This window comes from Chiroxiphia lanceolata, chromosome 3 (genome assembly GCF_009829145.1).
Source record: "Chiroxiphia lanceolata isolate bChiLan1 chromosome 3, bChiLan1.pri, whole genome shotgun sequence".
Classification (NCBI taxonomy): domain Eukaryota; kingdom Metazoa; phylum Chordata; class Aves; order Passeriformes; family Pipridae; genus Chiroxiphia; species Chiroxiphia lanceolata.
Window position 1 is genome coordinate 17,907,444 of NC_045639.1, and position 19,567 is coordinate 17,927,010.

The 19,567-nt window shown below is 37.8% G+C and overlaps 2 protein-coding genes across 2 annotated transcripts in view; one reads left to right on the plus strand and one right to left on the minus strand.

Annotated features, from left to right (window-relative positions):
• The window catches only part of WDR26 (WD repeat domain 26), a 32,243-nt gene extending 12,758 nt beyond the window's left edge, over positions 1-19,485 (plus strand). The window contains exons 7-14 of the mRNA XM_032682113.1: positions 2,504-2,642; positions 6,613-6,753; positions 8,077-8,196; positions 8,967-9,112; positions 9,618-9,696; positions 10,275-10,404; positions 13,058-13,243; positions 14,706-19,485. Of these exons, the coding sequence (XP_032538004.1) occupies positions 2,504-2,642; positions 6,613-6,753; positions 8,077-8,196; positions 8,967-9,112; positions 9,618-9,696; positions 10,275-10,404; positions 13,058-13,243; positions 14,706-14,731 (967 nt within the window). The 3' untranslated portion in view covers positions 14,732-19,485. The remainder of the gene's footprint in view (positions 1-2,503; positions 2,643-6,612; positions 6,754-8,076; positions 8,197-8,966; positions 9,113-9,617; positions 9,697-10,274; positions 10,405-13,057; positions 13,244-14,705) is intronic.
• Positions 4,193-19,567, minus strand: part of CNIH4 (cornichon family AMPA receptor auxiliary protein 4) — a 28,088-nt gene continuing 12,713 nt past the window's right edge. Inside the window, exon 5 of the mRNA XM_032682115.1 lies at positions 4,193-5,582. Within this exon, the coding sequence (XP_032538006.1) occupies positions 5,558-5,582 (25 nt within the window). The 3' untranslated portion in view covers positions 4,193-5,557. The remainder of the gene's footprint in view (positions 5,583-19,567) is intronic.

Sequence of the window (19,567 nt, forward strand, 5' to 3'; positions counted from 1 at the left end):
TGTGCCTGAGATTTTGGTAATAGAAAACTGATGTTCTTGGGGATGGTAATTTTTGGTTTTGAGAGCCTTCAGCCTTGTTGGTTATTCTGGACTTTTCTTGTTTGGTTGGTTTTTTGTTGATGTATAAAAAGGTAGCTGTTTGGTGCTTTACTTGTAATTTTGAACTTGTGTAATACAACAACAGATAACTTTATTAGATGCTTTATTTCAGTATGTTCAGCACAAAACACCTGAATGATGTTGTTCACAGAACATTTTGTAATGAAACACTTCAAAAAAGATAAAGAAAAACCTTTGAGCTACAATAATATCTAATTACCAAACCCAGAAACTGTTAGACAACTGGTTCTGGTTTCTTATTTCAAGATTGCTGTTATTTCCTTCTGCAGAAGAGTTATTTAATGTAGCTGTACTGTCTTTGAAGTCAGGCTTGCTGAGTTGTATGTTCTACTAGTTAAGAGAACTTTTTGTGAGGGTGCTCTGATCCAACTGGGTTGTGAGCAGTAATAATGCAGTATTGGGATGTGTCTCCAGCATCTATACCAACTGTTGCCCTTTTTAGGAACCTAAAAGCCATCTGAAGACAAAAACTGTGTACTCCAATATTATAACTGCTTGCTTTTCATGTCTGCAAAACTTTGGCTGCTTTTCTTAAGCTTTAAAATGCAAGAGCTGTTGTTCCATAGAGTACTTTTTTAAAATGAAATATGCTGAAAATGCTTTCCTGGGACACTGTGGCCCTTGTACTTTGTTTGAGTTGCAGTTAAAGACTCGCCTTCTAGAGCAAGTTGTTGCCCTGAGTAAAAACATTAACTTATTATAATATGGCTAAATAATAATGAAACACTCTTCCTGTAGGTGCACATGTCTGTGTAAGGGCTTGCCTACTTCCATATATACTTCAAGGAAAACAAAGTCTTCTTTCATGGGTGGGGCTTTTTACCTTGGGTTCAGTGTTCTTCCAGTGGCATCTAGACAGTTCCTGGTCAGCTTAAAGCAGGAGCAGAACACACTTGTGTTTCTCTATAAACAAGTAAGTAGACATACCCAAGGAGCAAACTGCAGATATATATATATATATATGTACATTTTGTTTATCCCCCTCTACCATAAGACAGGAAATGAGACTGTGGTTGTTCAGTGCTGCTCGATAGTCTTTAATCATGGACTAGGAAACCTCTTCTAGTAAAAGAAAATTACCAAGAAGGTATAGACCTTATATTAAGCAGAACTTTTTCTAGCTTCAGGTAAGAAGTAATTTTTCAGGTGTCTGTCAGCCTGGCTACCACCAAACTGTATTTTTAAACACAAATGTGAAGGAAGTTTTCTGTTCAAATGATTGGGGGGGGGGATGTTTGTTTCATTTCCTTTGGTGTGGGGGAACATGTTGTGTTTTTGTTGAGGGGGTTTTTAAGCCAGTTTATCTCCAGTTATAATTACAACTGCACATTCAAGGAGGCTGACATTACATTAGTAGCATCCTGTCCCATTAGAGTTGTGTTGCCCTGTTCTACTGGGTGCTGTAAAAACTCAGCCTAAGACTGAACCACTTCAGAATTCCTGGAGTTCAAGAAAAAATGTCTGTGAGACTATTATTTAGTGCCTCTGCACAATGAACTTGCAGTTGTTGCAGTATTACTTACATCTGCTGTAAAAACCTGTATTTATTTTATCTTAGCTCTGAAATTCTTAATAGAGAGCTTATAGGCTCTTCATGTAAATGAAATATGTCTCCAGTTTTTGCCTAACTTAATATTTTGACTGTTAGCTTTTTCTCAGTGTGTAACTAGAATATTAAATATTAGCTCTAGAGGAATGTTCTGACTCCTCTTCAGTAGTTTATCATGTAATATTTTGTTTGATAAACACAACATTTTATGAAATAATGTAGATTTCTGTGAGTTAAACTTTTCAAGCTCTATAGTGTCTTGTTAGTTATGCTTAGATACCGTATATGGTACTCTGCAAAGACAGTGAATAATAGCACAAAGTGAAGGCAAAGAAACATCTAACTTATTGCGAGGTCACATTCAAGAAGAAGAAAACTCTTACGGAAGAATCACTTCTAAAGAGTGGGCAAGATAGAGCTAAGTGAGTTAGATACCTACAAAGACCTCATGTGTAAATAAAACACTGCACCTAGGGTTTAAAGAGACTTGGACTCCAGTATTTTCTATACTGGTACCCTCCTAATGAAGTCAGTTTTATTCCAAGCTATATGAAAGCATAACAGTTTATGTGAGTGAGATAAGAATAGTTCTACATTTCTTAGACTTGGTTACAATCACCTGATGGCTACCAGATAAGACACTTCATTCTGTACTTATTTGAAGCAGCTGTTAATAGAGGAATTTTCTGAGTTGTGTGGCCTTACATTTAAATAAGGTTTTTGGTTGGTTGGTTGGTTGGTTCTTTTTTTTTTTTTTTTTTTACTAGCTTGACTTTCAAAAAAATGTCTTGCTGCTTTCTTACTAATCTGCAAATTCATGCCTTTCTTTTGCAGGAAACAGTTCCCATGCTATACACAGCAGATACTAACGGAGCACTGTAATGAAGTGTGGTTCTGTAAATTCTCCAACGATGGCACTAAATTAGCAACAGGATCTAAGGACACAACTGTTATTATATGGCAGGTTGATCCAGTAAGTGTGCCAAGTGTTAAAATGTTTGTGACTTGTCTTTCCCCTCCCTCTCAGCTTTCTCTCTCTAGGATGAAACCATAGGACATTGGTAGGACAGGCTAACAGGTACTTGTAACCCCTTTGAGTAGGGTATTTCTCTGGGATGTAAAAGTCTGAAGGTCCTGATCGGTGTAAATTAGTGAAGGGGGACACTTGTAAAGCTGATGGTGAGTGTTAGGCTTGAACTGTTGGCAGCTTTGGGGCAGGAACTTTGTGTACTCCTAATTGGTACCACAAGGCAGAGCCTGCTATTGCCCTCCAGGGAAGATTCTCAGCTTGAAGGCCTCGAAGCACTGGGTGAGAATGGAAGGAGCATGGCAGTGAGGAACCTTTCTTCTAAATCACCCTTACTGAGAGTACTTCTGAGTTTTTTATGTAACTAACTCCTTTCTGTTATCTTGCTGCTACTAGTACACTTGGATTTAAATACTCTCTTGACTTCACCATTTATTACTTTATCCCTGAGTAATAAAATGGTATGTGCTAAACTAAAAGTTGTATCAGTATAGCACTTCATGCTAGTCGCTGTTGTAGATTTGCCTTGTCTTGAGACAAAGATCTAAACACACTGGCACGTAGAAGTATGCTCATCCATTTTCTTACAGACTGCAGTTTTAGGTTTTGATAGTATGGGGCACTATTTCTCTTAAATCTCGTAGCTGTAGGATATTTCATATATTTTTCCTACTCATTTCTATTCTTACATAAATAAAAAGATTGATGAATTTAATCTAACACTGTTTTAGTTGACTCATAGAAATGATTATGAAAGTATGTCCATATATTTCATAACAGTTGAAAACTGAATGAACTTGAACATATGCACACAACATTCGAAGTTGCTAATTTTTGTAAAACACTATCAGAAATGAGGTTCTTACAGTTTTTTAACAACACAACTGTACCTGGTATGTGAAATGGAAGATGAAAGGTTTTCCAGATCCATGCTGATTTTCAGTAAGATTTGAGAGCTGAACTTAATTATTTTCTTCCGTTTCAGGTTAGGAAGCCATGTAGCCTGAGTCCTTTTTGGTACTAAAATGATGGAAGGACTTAAAACCCTCTGTCATGTGCAGAGTTGATGTGTAGCCTGTGGACTAGCAGCAGCGCCATGGTTTTTTCAGGCATAAGAACTGCTGTGATTTGTGTGTTACTGGGGCCAGCGTGTGCTGGGCCAAGAGCTGCATATCAGCAAAGCTGACTTCTGTTATTTAGTTTGGAAATATCAGTACTTTGTTTGGTTTTGTTTTTTTAACGAACAGTAATTCTAAGGAAATAAATGATCAAGTGGTTTTTGCTGTTAACTTATCAGTTGGTTGTAGACACTCATCTTCCTTTTATATTGATGGGTTTTAATACCAAACATCTTGCTTAGCACATCTTACAGTTAATTGTTAGCTGATATCTGGTTAATAAAAGCAAACAAATACTTTGTGAGTGTTTTAGGCTAACCTGTTTGAACAAGGGTTGCTAAAGAAACAAATCTCTTAATGAAACCCTTTCAAGTAGGTGGATGTCTAAATAACACTAGGCCATATAACTTAAAGGATTCATTTCCATATTTGCCAGAGCACTCTTCTCACATTTCCTGTAGCAGTTGAGAATGTCTTTTGAACTGTAAGTTTAATCAGGTTTTCAAGGCTTTAGGTATTTAGATTTATTCTAACCTGCATATATAAACTACGTGGAAACATCTATTCAACACTGTCTGGGTGAGTGATGGGAGAAGACTGTTTTAAATGAACAGTATTTGTTTTTCCACACACGTCATGTGTGTAAGAATCCTTCACTTCTCCCTTTCTTTTTTTCATCACCCTTCTTGAAGTGTAATGACACTGCTTCAATGTGTTCATTTCATACCATGAAGTTCTTATTTCTTTTCTAAGATGCACCTACATGTCCAAACTATCTTAACCCATGTCTCTGTTTTCATTTTCATTTGTTAATTTCAAAGTTCTTACTCAGACTCAACAGCATTAAATAATGTCTTGAGTGAACTTGGTTTGTGTGTCGATGCATTATTTGACTGTTGCGCAGTGTGGCAGAACCTTTAGAGCACACAGGGTAACTACACTTGGTATATCACCTTTCCTAGCTTGCATCTTTCTTTCTTAGAGTTCTCCTTTAACTTACTCCTTACAAAAATCTCCGGCACTTTCTGAAAACTGTTGACAGGCTTTTGGCTTTTCAGCCAAGGAGCTCAACTGCAGACTTAAGCTGATGCTTGAATAGTTGTTTCTACATAACAAAAAATTTGGATAATGTAGGGGATAGAACTCCTGAGATTTCTTTAGGTGGTGGGTGGGAAGTGGATTGACTACGTTTGGGAAAGTTTGCCTGAAATTCCACTGACTGTTGTTTTAGAGCAAAACATGGTATAGCAGTTTTGCTGTATTTGGAGAGAAGTATGAGAGCAGTATGGAAGATAGTAACAGCCACAGAGTTCTGTCATTAGAAGAGGAATATCTTATATGTCTTGCTCCTAATGAGTTTCAAGTATGCTGAAGGGACTGGCTACTTTAATTCTGTTCTAAGAAGAAATGCATTAGTTGCAGACAAGCTCCAGGATGTGAGATGATGTCACATATGATTCAGTTTCCTTGCAGATCATTTTGGCTACAGACACAGCTGTGTCTAATGCAGTCCAGGAGTAATGATTAGAATGGAAAAGGGGTCTTGAGGAGGTCCACTCATTTGCCCCTCTTTCTCTGTACTCTGAAGATTATTCTTATCTCACTTTCTTTTGAGGAATTTGCTTTTTCTCATCAGCAGAACCCTCAAAGCTGCAGGCTGGCTGAGAATCACCAAATCCCTTGCAGCTGATCCCACAAAAAAAGTCCTTCAGGTCACTCTTCTTCTATTCTTTCTCTTTAGAATCAAGGGGTGCTCTGTTGATTAATACTGAAACAAAAGAAAGAGAAGGAACAATTAGAGAAATCAAGTTAGATTTTCAAATGAGTCACTCTTTTTGAAAAAAATTTGGAGATATAAGCATCTGCCATGCAGAGAAAAACCATGGGAGAGGGAGAACAATTTTGATTTCCCTTTTCCAAGAGGCTTCACAAAAATTGTCAGCAGTTTAACAAGCTCTGTTCTACTTTCTGTATATGCATGTTGTTGTCAGGAGTCAGTGCTAATACTGTATTGAAGCATGTTTCTGTATTTAGGAAGCCAATGTGGGGTTGTTTCACCGTATCTCACTGTACTATTTATCTTTATAAGCTTCTTGAAAGTCAAGTTCCTCTGACAAGGCAGCAGTAAAACAGTTGTAATATAAAGATGATACAAGATGATGCACGTGCCAAGTATGCTTCATTCACTAAATCTGGCAGAAAACAGCTTGCTGTGGGCAACACTTTAAGAACACCTCTCAAGGAAGTTTATAAAAATATCTTTCTGTAAAACTTCTTCCTTGAGCAGCACACACAAGATACGCTCAGGTTTCTAAAAATACTGGCACTTCAAGGTTTTCCCTTGTCAGCCTACGTGAAGGTTTTGGTTCTGTTTAACTGTACCAGGCTTCCAACATGCCTTTTAAGCAAGTAACTTAATTCTGTAAGATATAGATAATATTACTTTCATATTCCAGTAGATGCAGAAAGACTTGACACTACAGAAATGTTAAGTACTAAAGCAAGTGTAATGTAATGAAAAACTTTGTACCCAGTGGTATTTTGTGAGGTTTGCATTTAGAATCACAGAAGATTAGAACAAAAATATCTACAAGTGTTCTTGTTTTGCACTTAGAAGCTTTCATTTCCTGGCCCTACTCTGTAAACTGGCAGTTGCTCTTCCAGTAGGAACCTATTCATGTCTCAGAGGCGACAAGTTGCTTAAAGTAAACTTGCTGTGCTGTACTTGGACACATTGGATATGTGAAATCTAGTAGGAGTTCATTTGCATTGTCTCAATAGTCTCTCTCTTGTTCCAGGATACTCACCAGCTAAAACTACCTAAGACATTAGAAGGTCACGCGTATGGGGTCTCTTACATTGCTTGGAGTCCAGATGACAACTACCTTGTTGCCTGTGGCCCAGATGATTGTTCTGAGCTTTGGCTCTGGAATGTAGAAGTAAGTGGTGACTAAGAGTGAAAAATAAAACCATTGTGTCAGCCTGCTGCTTTTGTTTCAATATCTGAATGCTTCAGGTGTGAAAGAAGTAACTGCTACAAACTTGTGCGACAGTGTTGAGTGTGAAGAAGAGATGCTGATCTCCCTGCCCCCCTTTTTAATTTGAAAAAATAATTATGGCAGCCTACAAATTCTGTACTCAGTTTGTACAGAGCTGAAATTAGAGTTCAAGTCTAAGTGCCTGGGATTGTGCAGCAATTCTGGTGTATCTAGTTGTGGATCTTTTCTGAGAAGGGATGGTGTAAATGCATAGAACCTTAATGAGGTTTTGAAGAGAGGGACAGCAAATTAATCAAGAGAAGCAGAGGGCAGAAATATCATTGAAAGGAAGTAATTGCTCATTGATGATTTTAACAAGCAGCAAAAGTAAGATAGAAGCTGATGTTGGTGATGTTAGTAAAAGATCCACAGAGGCTTAAATTTATGATTTCAGAACTTTGTCTTTCAGTCAGGCACTAGGGCATTTTGCCATTTCCTTCATGAATTTGCAAATCACTTTTTGCTGTTGAATTTTATGGGCACTTGAGTTGATATAAAAGCTTCCCTTAACTCAGTTGTGAGCTGTATAGTCTTTCTTGTGCTGTCTTGGACTCTGAACTAATTCAGTTTCCTAAAACAAAAATGTTCCCTTTTTTCACCCTTGGAACACTTTTCTTCTGTTTAATTGACTAAATTGGCTCAGTGAAAAGCACTAGAGCTGGCACAAGGGAATAGAGAGAAGCCCTTACTGTTCTGACAATGGTAGGCCACTCATTGGTGTTCTGTCTTGTGAAACGGTAGCATTATACACTAGGGATGAAAGCTGAATTTTGGCCTGGAGAGCTTCAGCTCGGGGAGGAAAACATTCTAAATACTGATACTCCTGGCTTCTTACCGAAATGTATTTTGTCATCTGTCTTTTCCTCCTATAGTCTCCTTCTCTCTTTTCAGTGTTTGTTTGTTTTTTTCATTTGATAGTGCTTCTCTTGCTCTTGACTTGTTCTTGTAATTTCTTTTCATTCCACCCTCATAATATTTCAGTTGTCTGATACACCATCTCTATTGATTTGAGGGACAAAAGAAACTGTCCCAAATGAAGTCCAAAATCACTGGAGATGCTAAAGTAGTACTGCCTTCTTACTGCATTATTGATGGGTTAGTACTGCTTTTTAATAAACATGTTGAAGTACATGCACTACCAAACGCTACACATGTCAGATAAAATTATCAGTGCCATTTTGGGAAAGGGTTCTGGTATAAGGCCTTGCTGCCTTTATTTTACAGACTGGGGAGCTGAAGACAAAGATGAGCCAGTCTCATGAAGACAGTTTAACAAGCGTGGCCTGGAATCCTGATGGGAAGCGTTTTGTAACGGGAGGTCAGCGTGGACAGTTCTATCAGTGTGTAAGTTCTCTGCCTCTGTCCCATTGAAAACAAAGCAAGAAATTAAATTTTGGCCAAATCTGAGGTTCGTGTTTTTTTCAGGTTTTTCATGTGTGTGTACACTAAAGCTTCCGATCCTTTGTAATTGAAAGAAGCAATACGTTAATGCAAGTATTTCAGCAGCACTTCTGTGTGTAGCAGTTCGAAGGGTTTGAGCATCTTTGGTCTGCCTGAAGGAGGATTTGTGGTGTGGGAATTTTTTCTTAGCTTCTCCAGAAAATACACTAATAAAAAGTAGTGCCTTTGTCCACAAATGTTATTTATTCCATAGAATTTTGACTACATCTTTCTTAGTTTTTGCATGCTGTCTTTGCTCGTGTAAACAGACGTTTGAAATTCTCATTATCTGAGTAGTGTTGATTTTGGATGGTGGTCCACAGTCACCCTGTTCTTGATTATTTGCCATCTGACTTGGTGCCTGGAATAATAGTGCAGTATGTAAACCTCACTCACTGCAAAGGTCAGCTCAGTGATGTGGTGTAGATGGCACATGTCATGCACGAGAAAATAAGTGACAAAAGGGATTCTCAGCTCTCCAGGGCAGATTCCTACAAAAGCCCTCAGTTATGACAACCAAGTCCTCCCTTTTAAAGGGTAAGATTGCTTTTTGTAGCAATTTTCTGAACAGAAGGTGAAAAAGATGTGTCACAACTCCTCAGAGATCTGAGACTAATGGTTCATTTTTTTCCATGTTTGTGTCTTTTTTTTTTTTTTTTTCTTCTTTTGATCAGGATTTAGATGGTAATCTCCTTGACTCCTGGGAAGGGGTGAGAGTACAATGCCTTTGGTGCTTGAGTGATGGGAAAACTGTTCTAGCATCGGACACACACCAGCGAATTCGGGGTTATAACTTTGAGGATCTCACAGACAGGAACATGTAACTACTACTTCTTTCTTTGGTTTTGAATTCCTGCTTCTTAGTGTCAGAAGAAGGTTGAGGAAGGATTTGGGGGGCAGGATGGGAAACAAATTATTAAAATGCTCTCAGTATTAAAAGAAAACAAGAATAGCACGGGACAAGAACTAGTGAGTAAGTTCCAGCAGGCAGCATTAGATCAAGTATGAGAAATAACTTCCTAAGCACTTGAGTGGATGTGTTGACATTTCTGTCATCAAGAGTTGTAGGCCTCTCAATTCCTGGCATATTTTAGAGGACCTTGCCTTGAATTTAGGAGTTGAAGTCTGAAGTCTCTTGGTCTTGGGATTTACCATAAATATAAGCAAGCTATTGCAGACCTGGCTTGTACTGATGTGTAAAGATATACCTAATTTTGAATTCAGAATTATTTTTTCCTGATAATATTGCAGATACAGGACATGCCTTTTACCTTGGTGTTGCATCATGATCTGGTTATCTTGACACTTGTGTCCTATCATTTCAGAGTACAAGAAGATCACCCTATTATGTCGTTTACTATTTCAAAAAATGGCCGTTTAGCTTTGTTAAATGTAGCAACTCAGGTGAGTTGGTGATGTTAAATAGAAATGCAAATAAATCTTGCAAATGCTTCGTGTTCTTAAATATTTTGATGTGAGTTGGGATATTTGGTATTAATCAGTTGTATATCATGTAATATGAAGGCCTTAATATTCATAGGTAGAGCATGGAATTTTCTAAAAATAAGCCAATCTTATTCTTGAGACTGAATTTTTTTTTTTTTTTGACTGATTTATACTCAAGAGTTTCCTATTGTGAAATATGTACTGCTAAATGTTATTTAACTGGCTTTTGCATCAGAAGGCCAGGTACAGCAAGAAATGTGGCAGGTGAAAAAGTCTAGGGGCATGAGAATTAGATTTTATTTATCTGATTCTGCTTTTGGAACCTTGGCTAAGAATAGGAGCTTTCAGAATGGAAGGGACGAAAGGCTGAAAGTTTAGTTTAGTATTTTGGTACATCTTTACTCTCTTTATCTAGCAACAGTACTGAGGTTGGCTCTGAAGTGTAGTGTACTTTCATGTTTAATTTTTTTCTCATAGTTCAAAAAAATGCCATTAATAATGTTTATGATGAAACTCCTTATATTTATTATTTCCAGGGAGTTCACTTGTGGGACTTACAAGACAGAGTTTTAGTGAGAAAGTATCAAGGTGTTACACAAGGATTCTACACAATTCACTCGTGTTTCGGAGGTCATAATGAAGATTTCATCGCGAGTGGTAGTGAAGGTAACACCATTCTCCCTTGTGCAGAAAACTGAACACTGTATCCTTCCTATACCTTAATTTTGTTGGTAATAGTTGCTAACAACATTATAAAAGTAAGCAAACTGGTTCATGAAATAAATTTGAGGTGTGCTGAGATTGAGGCGTACTTCAAGAAGTAATTGTGGGCTAGCAGAAAGAATCTTCTGAGAGGATGGTACTAGTAGAAAGCATTAATGACTCTTGTGTTGCTCCTCTAAAGCAAAAGCATCTGCACAATTTTAATTAAAAGTGGGTGAGGTGTTCTTGAGGATTTTTCTTTTTGTGGTGTGATATTTAGACTTATGGTTTGAACAAAAAGTACTCCTGGGGAATAACAGCTTCATTTGCCTGTCGAAGATACAGGTGTGGTGAGGTTATTTTAATTTCAGTAGTCATTCTAATTGCAGACAGTAGTCTCAAAATAAGCAGTTGTTGACGTAGTCTGGTAGGGTTTCTTGGTGATCAAAGGCTTTGTGGTGTGTTTTTATTCAACTATCTGTGGCAAGAGCAGAAATTTGTTAAAGGTTTATATCTTGAATTGGTTCAGTTCTGTCACTATAGTGCAATCACCTGCCATGTAGGTCACTTAAAATTCAAGCTTATGCAGGACTAAGAATTACTCTTGGAATATGTCAACAGTCACTGAGTGCTATGTAACTTTAGGATGTTAGGAAACACTACTATTCTTTTTGGAAAATATGTCTAAAATAAAACCAGGTTTCACCCTCTGACCACATCCTGTGGACTATGACTGAAGGACAGCACCTCCAGTCTTCTAGTCTGGTGTGAACCTCTTCTGATGGGTGAACAAGCTTCTTGGTTTGAGACTCAAGTATCCAAAAGTTCAGGATTTGTTTAGCCATAACTATGTGTAGGTATAGATACTGTAGTGCACCAGTCCTTTTTTTTCCCATTTATTTACTCTTTATTACCTTCTTTGTCTAAAAACTACTGAGCAGTAGTTGAAACTGATGGTACTTCATCTACTTAGACTTGAACTCTTTCAAGCTCTTGCCTCTTTGTGCTGAAGTTGTAAATGGGGCTACTGAGAAAGTCCTGTTTTAAAAAATAAGCAAACAAACAAAAAATAACAGATCACATTGTCATAGTCTCTTTTAAAGTAATTGATTACATTGTAATACATCTTAAAGCATATTGTCGGCTAGGTAGGGGTTTTTCTCACCATTGCATCAATAAGAAGAAAATAGAGGTCTCTAAGAGGACGATTAACTGCTGCCTTAATGTAGCTAACTTGTTTTTTCCAAACCAAAATATGGTATGTGTTTAGGCTTTGAGTCTCCCAGGCAGCAGAGGCTTGTGTGTCCTTACACTTGTCTGTGTAAGCAGAGTGTGACTTGTGTTTTTGGTATGTGGTTGCATGGATATGTAGTCTCTTGCAATGGTTAAGTGGAGTGTAAACACAACCAGAACATTTGTGTTGATATGAGTACATGTAGGTGGTACACTGAAGTGAGCTGGCTCAGCAGAAGACAGTTGTTACCACATGGTTCCATGATGCTTTTCTAGCAGGTAGGTCAGAGAGCAAGTTTATTTTATAAGGGGTTGGGAGGAGGAACAGAGGAAGATAGGTTTGTTTGCGAACAGCCTTCAGAGTGACATCTACATTAAAGCCTTTCAAATAGATTAAAATACTTCCATTTGATATGCTAGATGTGAATACCAGGCTTTTGTGTAATACTTGCAATACATACTTGTTCAGTTTGTGCAGCTCTGCTTGGAATATTCCACAGACATTACTAGACAGGTAAACCCACAGCCTTGTTACAGGATGCTAGTCTACATCTGGGAGACACTCCCACCCTCAATTTATTCTGAACTGTGGCTGGCTATAAAGCCAAATAACACTTCTCTAGAAATTGCAGTAGAGTGTCCAACCAGTTCGCTATTCTATTTCAGGGATGTTGCTAGAAGTAATTTAAAACTTCCCATCACAAAATAAGATCTGTAGGGCTGTTTATTGCACCTGCTTTAATATGTGCAAATTGATATCTCTAAATACCACACAATAATTGTTAAAGACAGTAATAGCTCACAGTTTGAGCCGTTAAGTTTTGCCCTCCCTCATTTGCTCTGTTTGCACTTTCACTGGAGTGTTGCAGGTCTTTAGTATTAAGATGTTTTTCATAAACTATAGAGCCGTGATCTTATCTAGCAGTCATCAACAGGAGGTGGTTATAAGGAGGTCTTAGTACTCATGACTTTATAATACCTTTACTAATCTGTAAATAGAATTATTTGAGGGGAGAAAAAAATCTACAAATCTTCCTTTTGAATAAGATTACGACTCCAAGATTAGCTTGGTTTCTCTCTTTAGCCGTGTATTCTCTTATTTGCATTGTAAAACATTGTAGTCAGAAGTTTTTCTTCCAATACCTAGCATAGTAGACTTGCAGGTGTTAATGGAAGAGCTTGACCTGTATTCTTTTGATCGCTTTTAGAATAAAAATTTTGTTAGTGCTATTGCACGCTTGGGACATGGGTTTTAGACACAGGTTTTGCAACGCTAACGAGAGCCGAGTTGCTGAGAGCTTGTGTGGAACTGCTCTTTGATACAACAAATCAGCCTGTGCAGGACAGTGTTTCTCAGCCTTCTTTAAATGTGTGTTTTGTGTAGATCACAAAGTATATATCTGGCACAAGCGCAGTGAGCTGCCGATTGCGGAGCTGACAGGGCACACACGTACAGTCAATTGTGTGAGCTGGAACCCGCAGATTCCATCCATGATGGCCAGCGCCTCCGACGATGGCACTGTTAGAATATGGGGACCAGCGCCTTTCGTAGACAACCAGGATATTGAAGGTAAAAACCTGTGTGTTTACTAAAAAAGAAGTTACTGGGGTTTTTGTTCAGTGTGGTTTTTTGGGAGTTTGTTTTTTTTTTGGTTTGTTGTTTTTGTTTTTTTTTTTTTTTTAAGTGTATGACTGTTGATTTTTATCTAAATTATTTATGCTGTGGAATAAAAAGGAAAGAACTGGTATTTTTAAAATTATTCTGACATGGCCCTATAGAAAACTGTGGTGTCATTATATTAACTTATTTATGTAGACATCTTAAAAATCTTGCCTCCAGTGCTTAAGGTTTAATAACGTAAAATGTTATTAAAATTTAAATAATGCGTTCTAATCACACTGCAAGTTGAATAATGGTATTACAATGCTTACAAAAGGAATCTCCAAAGTCTGGAGAGAGTATGAAGTTTTCCCCAGGAATATCTCTAGAAAACTGAACCTTTACTAAACCATCAGCATTACATGTGTCCAGCGGAGAGAGACAATGCTCGTTTTTGTGCTGCCAAAATGTTCATGTGTTCCCAGCCCTTCTTGCCTCCCCCAGGACTGTTAATGAGATGACTGCTGGGGAGTTGTTCTGCAGTTTATATGCATCTCTCATTTCTTATTGCAAGGTTGAATATGTATTTACAGTGGATATTAAAAAGAAGTACAGTATGTCCTATTGCCACAGGACCTAATGAATACTGGGTGTGGATACAAGTTCAAGAGGAACCTGGGCAGAGTAATCAAAAAGAAATCAATTTAGTGCTACTAGAGAAGTAAACACCTCTAGTGCAGAATGCCCCCTAGGTAAAAATTGCTGAAAATTGGAAGGATATTAGGAGGAAAAATTACCTCCTCTCCCTACACACTTGTGCTTTCTGACACATCTGCTTCCAGTCCTGAGCTATGTGGACCAGTTTGGCTAATCTGTTTGTAACACCTTGAATGTACCTTCAGAGCCTGTTCTCCAGTTGATTTTACTCATGGTTTTGTTGTTTGGTTTTCTCTAGTTAGCAGCTTGCTCACTCTTTCTTAGTTCCTACAGAAAACGAACTAGTAAGTGCCATAAATACCAAAACAACAGAAAATACATTTCTCACAGCAATGCTTTTGCAAGAGGTGTAGGTGCACAGAGCAATACCTAACAACTTAGGAATCTTAAATGGGTAGCAAGACAGCTTTGTAATTAGAACACTCCCCTAGAACTCAAATGCAAATGTGTTACTTCTCTTTGGAACAGAGGCTTTTTGAGTACCCACACCTAACATGCTAAATTAATTTCTAGATTGATATTAATAATTTTATTTAAAATAAATAATTTTTAGCATGGGATTTAGCTACATTATGAGATCCATTAACCTAATGCATGTTCAGTAAAATCTATGTAAATACACTGTACCTGTAATTACCTTATAATAGAAATATTAACCATTGCTAAGATCTTCCAGCTGTGATTTCTTTCTCTTTATGTTTTTGTTTTTGCTCAGAGGAATGCAGTAGCATGGATAGTTGATGGCGAATTTGGAGCAGACGACTTCAGTTTAACTTAATTAGTCGTATTTTAAATGGCTTGGGATTTGGTGCAAACAAACATGATTGATAGCTGGACAGACATGCTCGTCATGAAAAAGAACCATTTCTGAAGCCCGGTTGGGGCCAAACATTTACCACCTTGCTTCATAGTAACCAGTCGAGATGAAGCACGTCCTTAGAACTTTGTTGGACACCGTGTTGAAATTACCCCCCCATCGGTTGTGAAGAACTGTGCTACATTCAGGCTAACCATTGAACTCAGTATATATATTTTTCCCTCCTGCCTTTTTGTCTGGCAGGCTACTGTTCTTGTTGCTCTTCTGTGTAATGAAGTTTAAATGCTTGTTTGGAACACTTTATTTAACAGTTTAGAAGGCTTGATAGAAAGAGTGCTTTAGTCTGAAGAGTATACATTGGATAGGAAAGTATTTCCTTCTCTTGTTTCTCAAGTCTCTCTCCGCCTTACTTAGCTTGAGATCTTTGCAGCTTGGTTCATGGATTCTAGCCTTGCCCGTTGCGCAGTATATATATATAAATTGAGATGATAAACCAATGAACAATGTCAAAAGCACTCTCAGTATCACATTTGACAAAAAGTTTTGTACTTTTCACATAGCTCGTTGCCCTGTAAAGGGGTTAACAGCACAATTTTTTAAAAATAAATTATTTATAGGATTAAAATGACTTCATTTGTATACATTTGGAATTAAAACAATGCAAGAAGTGTCATGAAACACGGTATCACTGATGCTTTTCTGGAGTGTCTTGAGACCCAATCAGAAGCAGTGGCTGGAAGGAGCTTTGTGTAGGCAGTGAAGCTTGTTTTAGAAGGAGGAACTCGCTGTCCATCTTAACAGATAAATTGTATTATTTAGGAAAAAAAAAGGATGTTCAGACTGCACCACCAGACTAAGTTTAAACAAGGAAAGGTCTTTTTGGTTTTTTTTTTAAATTACATAAATATATGCAACAATGCTGTTGTAAAAGGTAGACTACACTTCAAGGGAGGAGTGTGTTGAAAGGTCCTTTCTTCACAAAGTCAACATTTTGTATAAGTAATTAACATACAAATCATAATTAAACACTTGTATTACAATGAAAATTTTTCTTTATTTGATAAACAAAGGTGTATAGATTTCTGTGTTGAGAATATACTTTTAAGTTTATGGATTTAAATGCCTCTCCCAGACCTTGTTGCAAGCTGGTGCTGTAAACAACTTGACACATCTAGGAATAGTTCCACTAATATCCCACGTTAAGGAAAAAACAGAGACATTTATAATTTAAATATTTATTCTTTTTGGTGTAAACAGATGGCCTGACATCTCTGTGCTTCTGTACTACACACAAATTCATTATGGGATGGCACTGGATTCCCTTTTGCCACCGTGGGTGGAAAGGTAGTGTTGGTACTGCTGCAAAGTAAAGAGGGAGCAGGGAAGGGCATGCCATGCAGTCGTGTGAACAGAGGTGTGGACTTCATCCCTTAATGAGATAATAATCTAGTGTTCTTATTAGTCATGTGTGGAAGAAGGATGGGGGAAGGTTTGCCGGAATTCCTGGGAAAAGTGTAGCTACTTTGATGAATGGGAATGTGGTATTTCCCAGAAAACCAAAGTGAAGGTTAGATTTATTTTTTTTTTTTCTTTTTAGATTCCAGCCAGGTGGTTGGTGTTTTTCTTGCCTTGTGTGCAAACTTAAGTGTGAGTTAAGATTCTGATACTATGGTTGAGACCAGCCCCGAATCTGACCTTAGTCTTTCAGTACCTCCAAAACCAGGTAGGAACTTAATGTTCTTACCTGCAGTTTACAGTACATCAGCCTTAAAGTTAAGGTGAATGCTTTGATAGCAATTACTGTTCCACAGTACTGGGAATACATATGTGAACTTGACACTATAAATCATTTCCTCCTTCCATGAATTAGTTCTGGAGGAAGCTCTTTGTTTCTCTTCCTAGTTCAGACAGTGTAGGATTAGTCAGGCTTGTTCCTATGGTGTTGATGTTGCAGGGAAACAGACAAGTTCCGAAGATCAAATTTGAGTAAGCTAAACCTTTGGGTTTTAAAGAAAAATTAACTACCTAAATTGTAAACGGTGTTTTACATGCTCAAAACACGGTGTAATTCACAAGCAATGCCAGTATGTGAAGCTTTGGAAGTTATTCTAGTATTGTCTTACTCTGGAACTTGTGTTTTCATACCAAACATTGTTTAGGGAGATTAAGGAGAGCAATGGTTTTGATGTCTTTTAATAATGTCTCATACAATGGTCTGGCACTACTTGCTTACCTCATGGGAATGAAGTGGGAACTCTAGGGAGGTGGTGAAGGCTGGATCAAATCTCAAATGGAGATTTAAATTCTCGTATGCACTTCAACAGGCATTTTTAATGTGGTGGCCATAACTAATCAGAGCGAGACTCCTTACTTGGCACAAGCTGTGTGTGGGGGTTTGTGTGTGCTGGTGCCTGGTTTCCACTGCAATGCAGTTAGAAATTTAAACCTAGTGCTTCTGCCCAAATACTGCCTGTCTCTTCAGTACTTGCTTTGTATCCATAAAGGACACTTCAGGTGTTACGAAGCAGAGTTAGGGTGAGGCACGTGTTCCGAACTCTCTCCTTTAGTGTCGTGGTGCAGCCATGCCATGTAAAGGAAAGCTCCAAGCAGATGGCACTGCTTCCAGAGTGTCTCAGTCACAGGTGTTGCATCGCTGTCAGCGCCTCACGGGTGATGAGCAGAGAGCAGAGAAAGGTGAGACTCGTCTGCATTTTGCCACACTACTTGGTCCCACAGCAAACTGCCGTTATAGGTGTAGCAGCAATGACTACCATTCCAACCTGGAGATGAAAGAGGAACCTAAACCATTTCAAACACATCACATATTCACAATATGTGAATTGAAAAGTACCAATACTTTTTGTGCACAGACTGTAAAATGAGACTGGGGTGGGGTGGGGGGAAAAAACCCAAATAAATTTGCTCGTTTGCAGCGTGTTGATTTCCATGTGCTTAAAAATGTTCATAGGCTGGAGTCTAAGGCTGGAACAGGTACACACCCACAATAAATTACTGTATTTCTAGTCAACAGACCGATGGTTTTAGAGAGGAAAATACTGTAAACATGCACTCATTTTGTAACTTTCTCTGATCACCTGTTGGCTTAAAATATTCACAGTAGCCCCAGGTTACTATCAAGGCAGATCTTGGGAAAAAAAAAAAAGAAGTGCTGAAGCATTTTATTATCTGAATGTTCTTTAGCTGTTCAGGTAAGTAATTTTCAAGGGCACAATGGAGCACAAAAGGGAAAATGGTAGCTGTGTTCTTGTTTTGGAGGGGAGGGTAGTGGGGGAAATGACACCTTTGTTTCTAAATTCCCTCTGTCTTTTCTAAAGTTCTCCAACTTTAAAGTTAACTTCTCTTTATGATTGGAGCAAAGATGCAAGCTAGAAATCTACCCAGATCTTGCCAGTTACTTCTCAACTTGGCTTCAAACAGGTAATGTTTAATAAAACTCCGTATGCTGTTGGGAGTTTGTGTCCAGTTGTGTAACTTCTACACTGCTAAGTGATACTCCTGCCCAAAGTCAGTTTTAAAGGCTTCCTTAGCAGGAAACGGGGACTCGAACAATTATAGCTGTAGCTTGAGGGGGATATGTTGTAGACCCAAATGGGGAGGGAGGTAGAGAGAGAAGAATGGACATAAAAAGCAGAATTTACTGAGCAACAGACAAACTACTGTAACTCAAGGGGGAGGAGGAAAAATGCACTTTCAATAGTTTGTCCATATTTTTAGCTACAAAGTACACTTGTATCTGATTTTTTTTTTTTTGAGATGACTCTTAAGAGGAACACCCATCTCATAAATGGCTAATCCTCCTTTTGACCTCCTCCTGTCTTTTCCACATTGGCTTGAGTCCATTTTCAGCTGCCATACTTAATTTTGAAAACTGCTACTTTTAACAATGTTTAGAAAGAAAAATCATTAACTATGACACTTTTTTTAAACAGGGTGGACTTAATTGAAGTGTGCAGTGTTGAACTACTGCTGCAGTAGCTGCCTCTAGTTGTTGAAATAAACTGTAGACAAGTTTTCTGTCAATTAATCCAGATAATCTGGATTCAGTAAAACATCTGTGAGAGTGTTCCTCCCATCTGGTATGAATGTGTGTGTGCATGTGTTCCATGAACAGACAGAGAACCAAATGTTCTAGGTACTTGTCATGTTTTATTGCATACTTTAAGTCGTGTGTATGTGAAGTGTCCTTTGACCAGAAGGTTTTGGTTAATATCAGTATATTTTTATAAATTTGAAATTCATTGTGCCCCATCTTTTTTCTTAAACATTTTTCATTCTTAGGGTATATGTGCTAGATTTGAAACTTAACATTTTTAGGCACAGATGGAAAAAGTTATTGGCTCCTTGAAAACATATGGGACAAAATGGATCCTCAAAGCATGTATGTACTTACAAACCAAGCTGTAGAGATCAAGAAAAGAACTTTATTGTTGATCTCAAGATTTCTAAATTGTCAAGATTTATATGGAGTTGTGGTGGAACTAGTTAACACTTAGAGCTTTTGGTATGTAATGACTATTTGCTATGGACTGATATTAAATGTTTCAAAGGATTGCGTTCTTAAACTTTCTGGATTTTTGTTACTCTCCTCGGATATTATTAAGTAGTTAAAATTTCTTTGCTATATTACATTAAAAACATAAGAACTTTGGGTCTCGTATTTATTTTCACTTGTTTTACTAATTATTTACAGAACACCGTTTTAACTTTTTTATTTTATAAATGTGTAGTATTTTAAACAT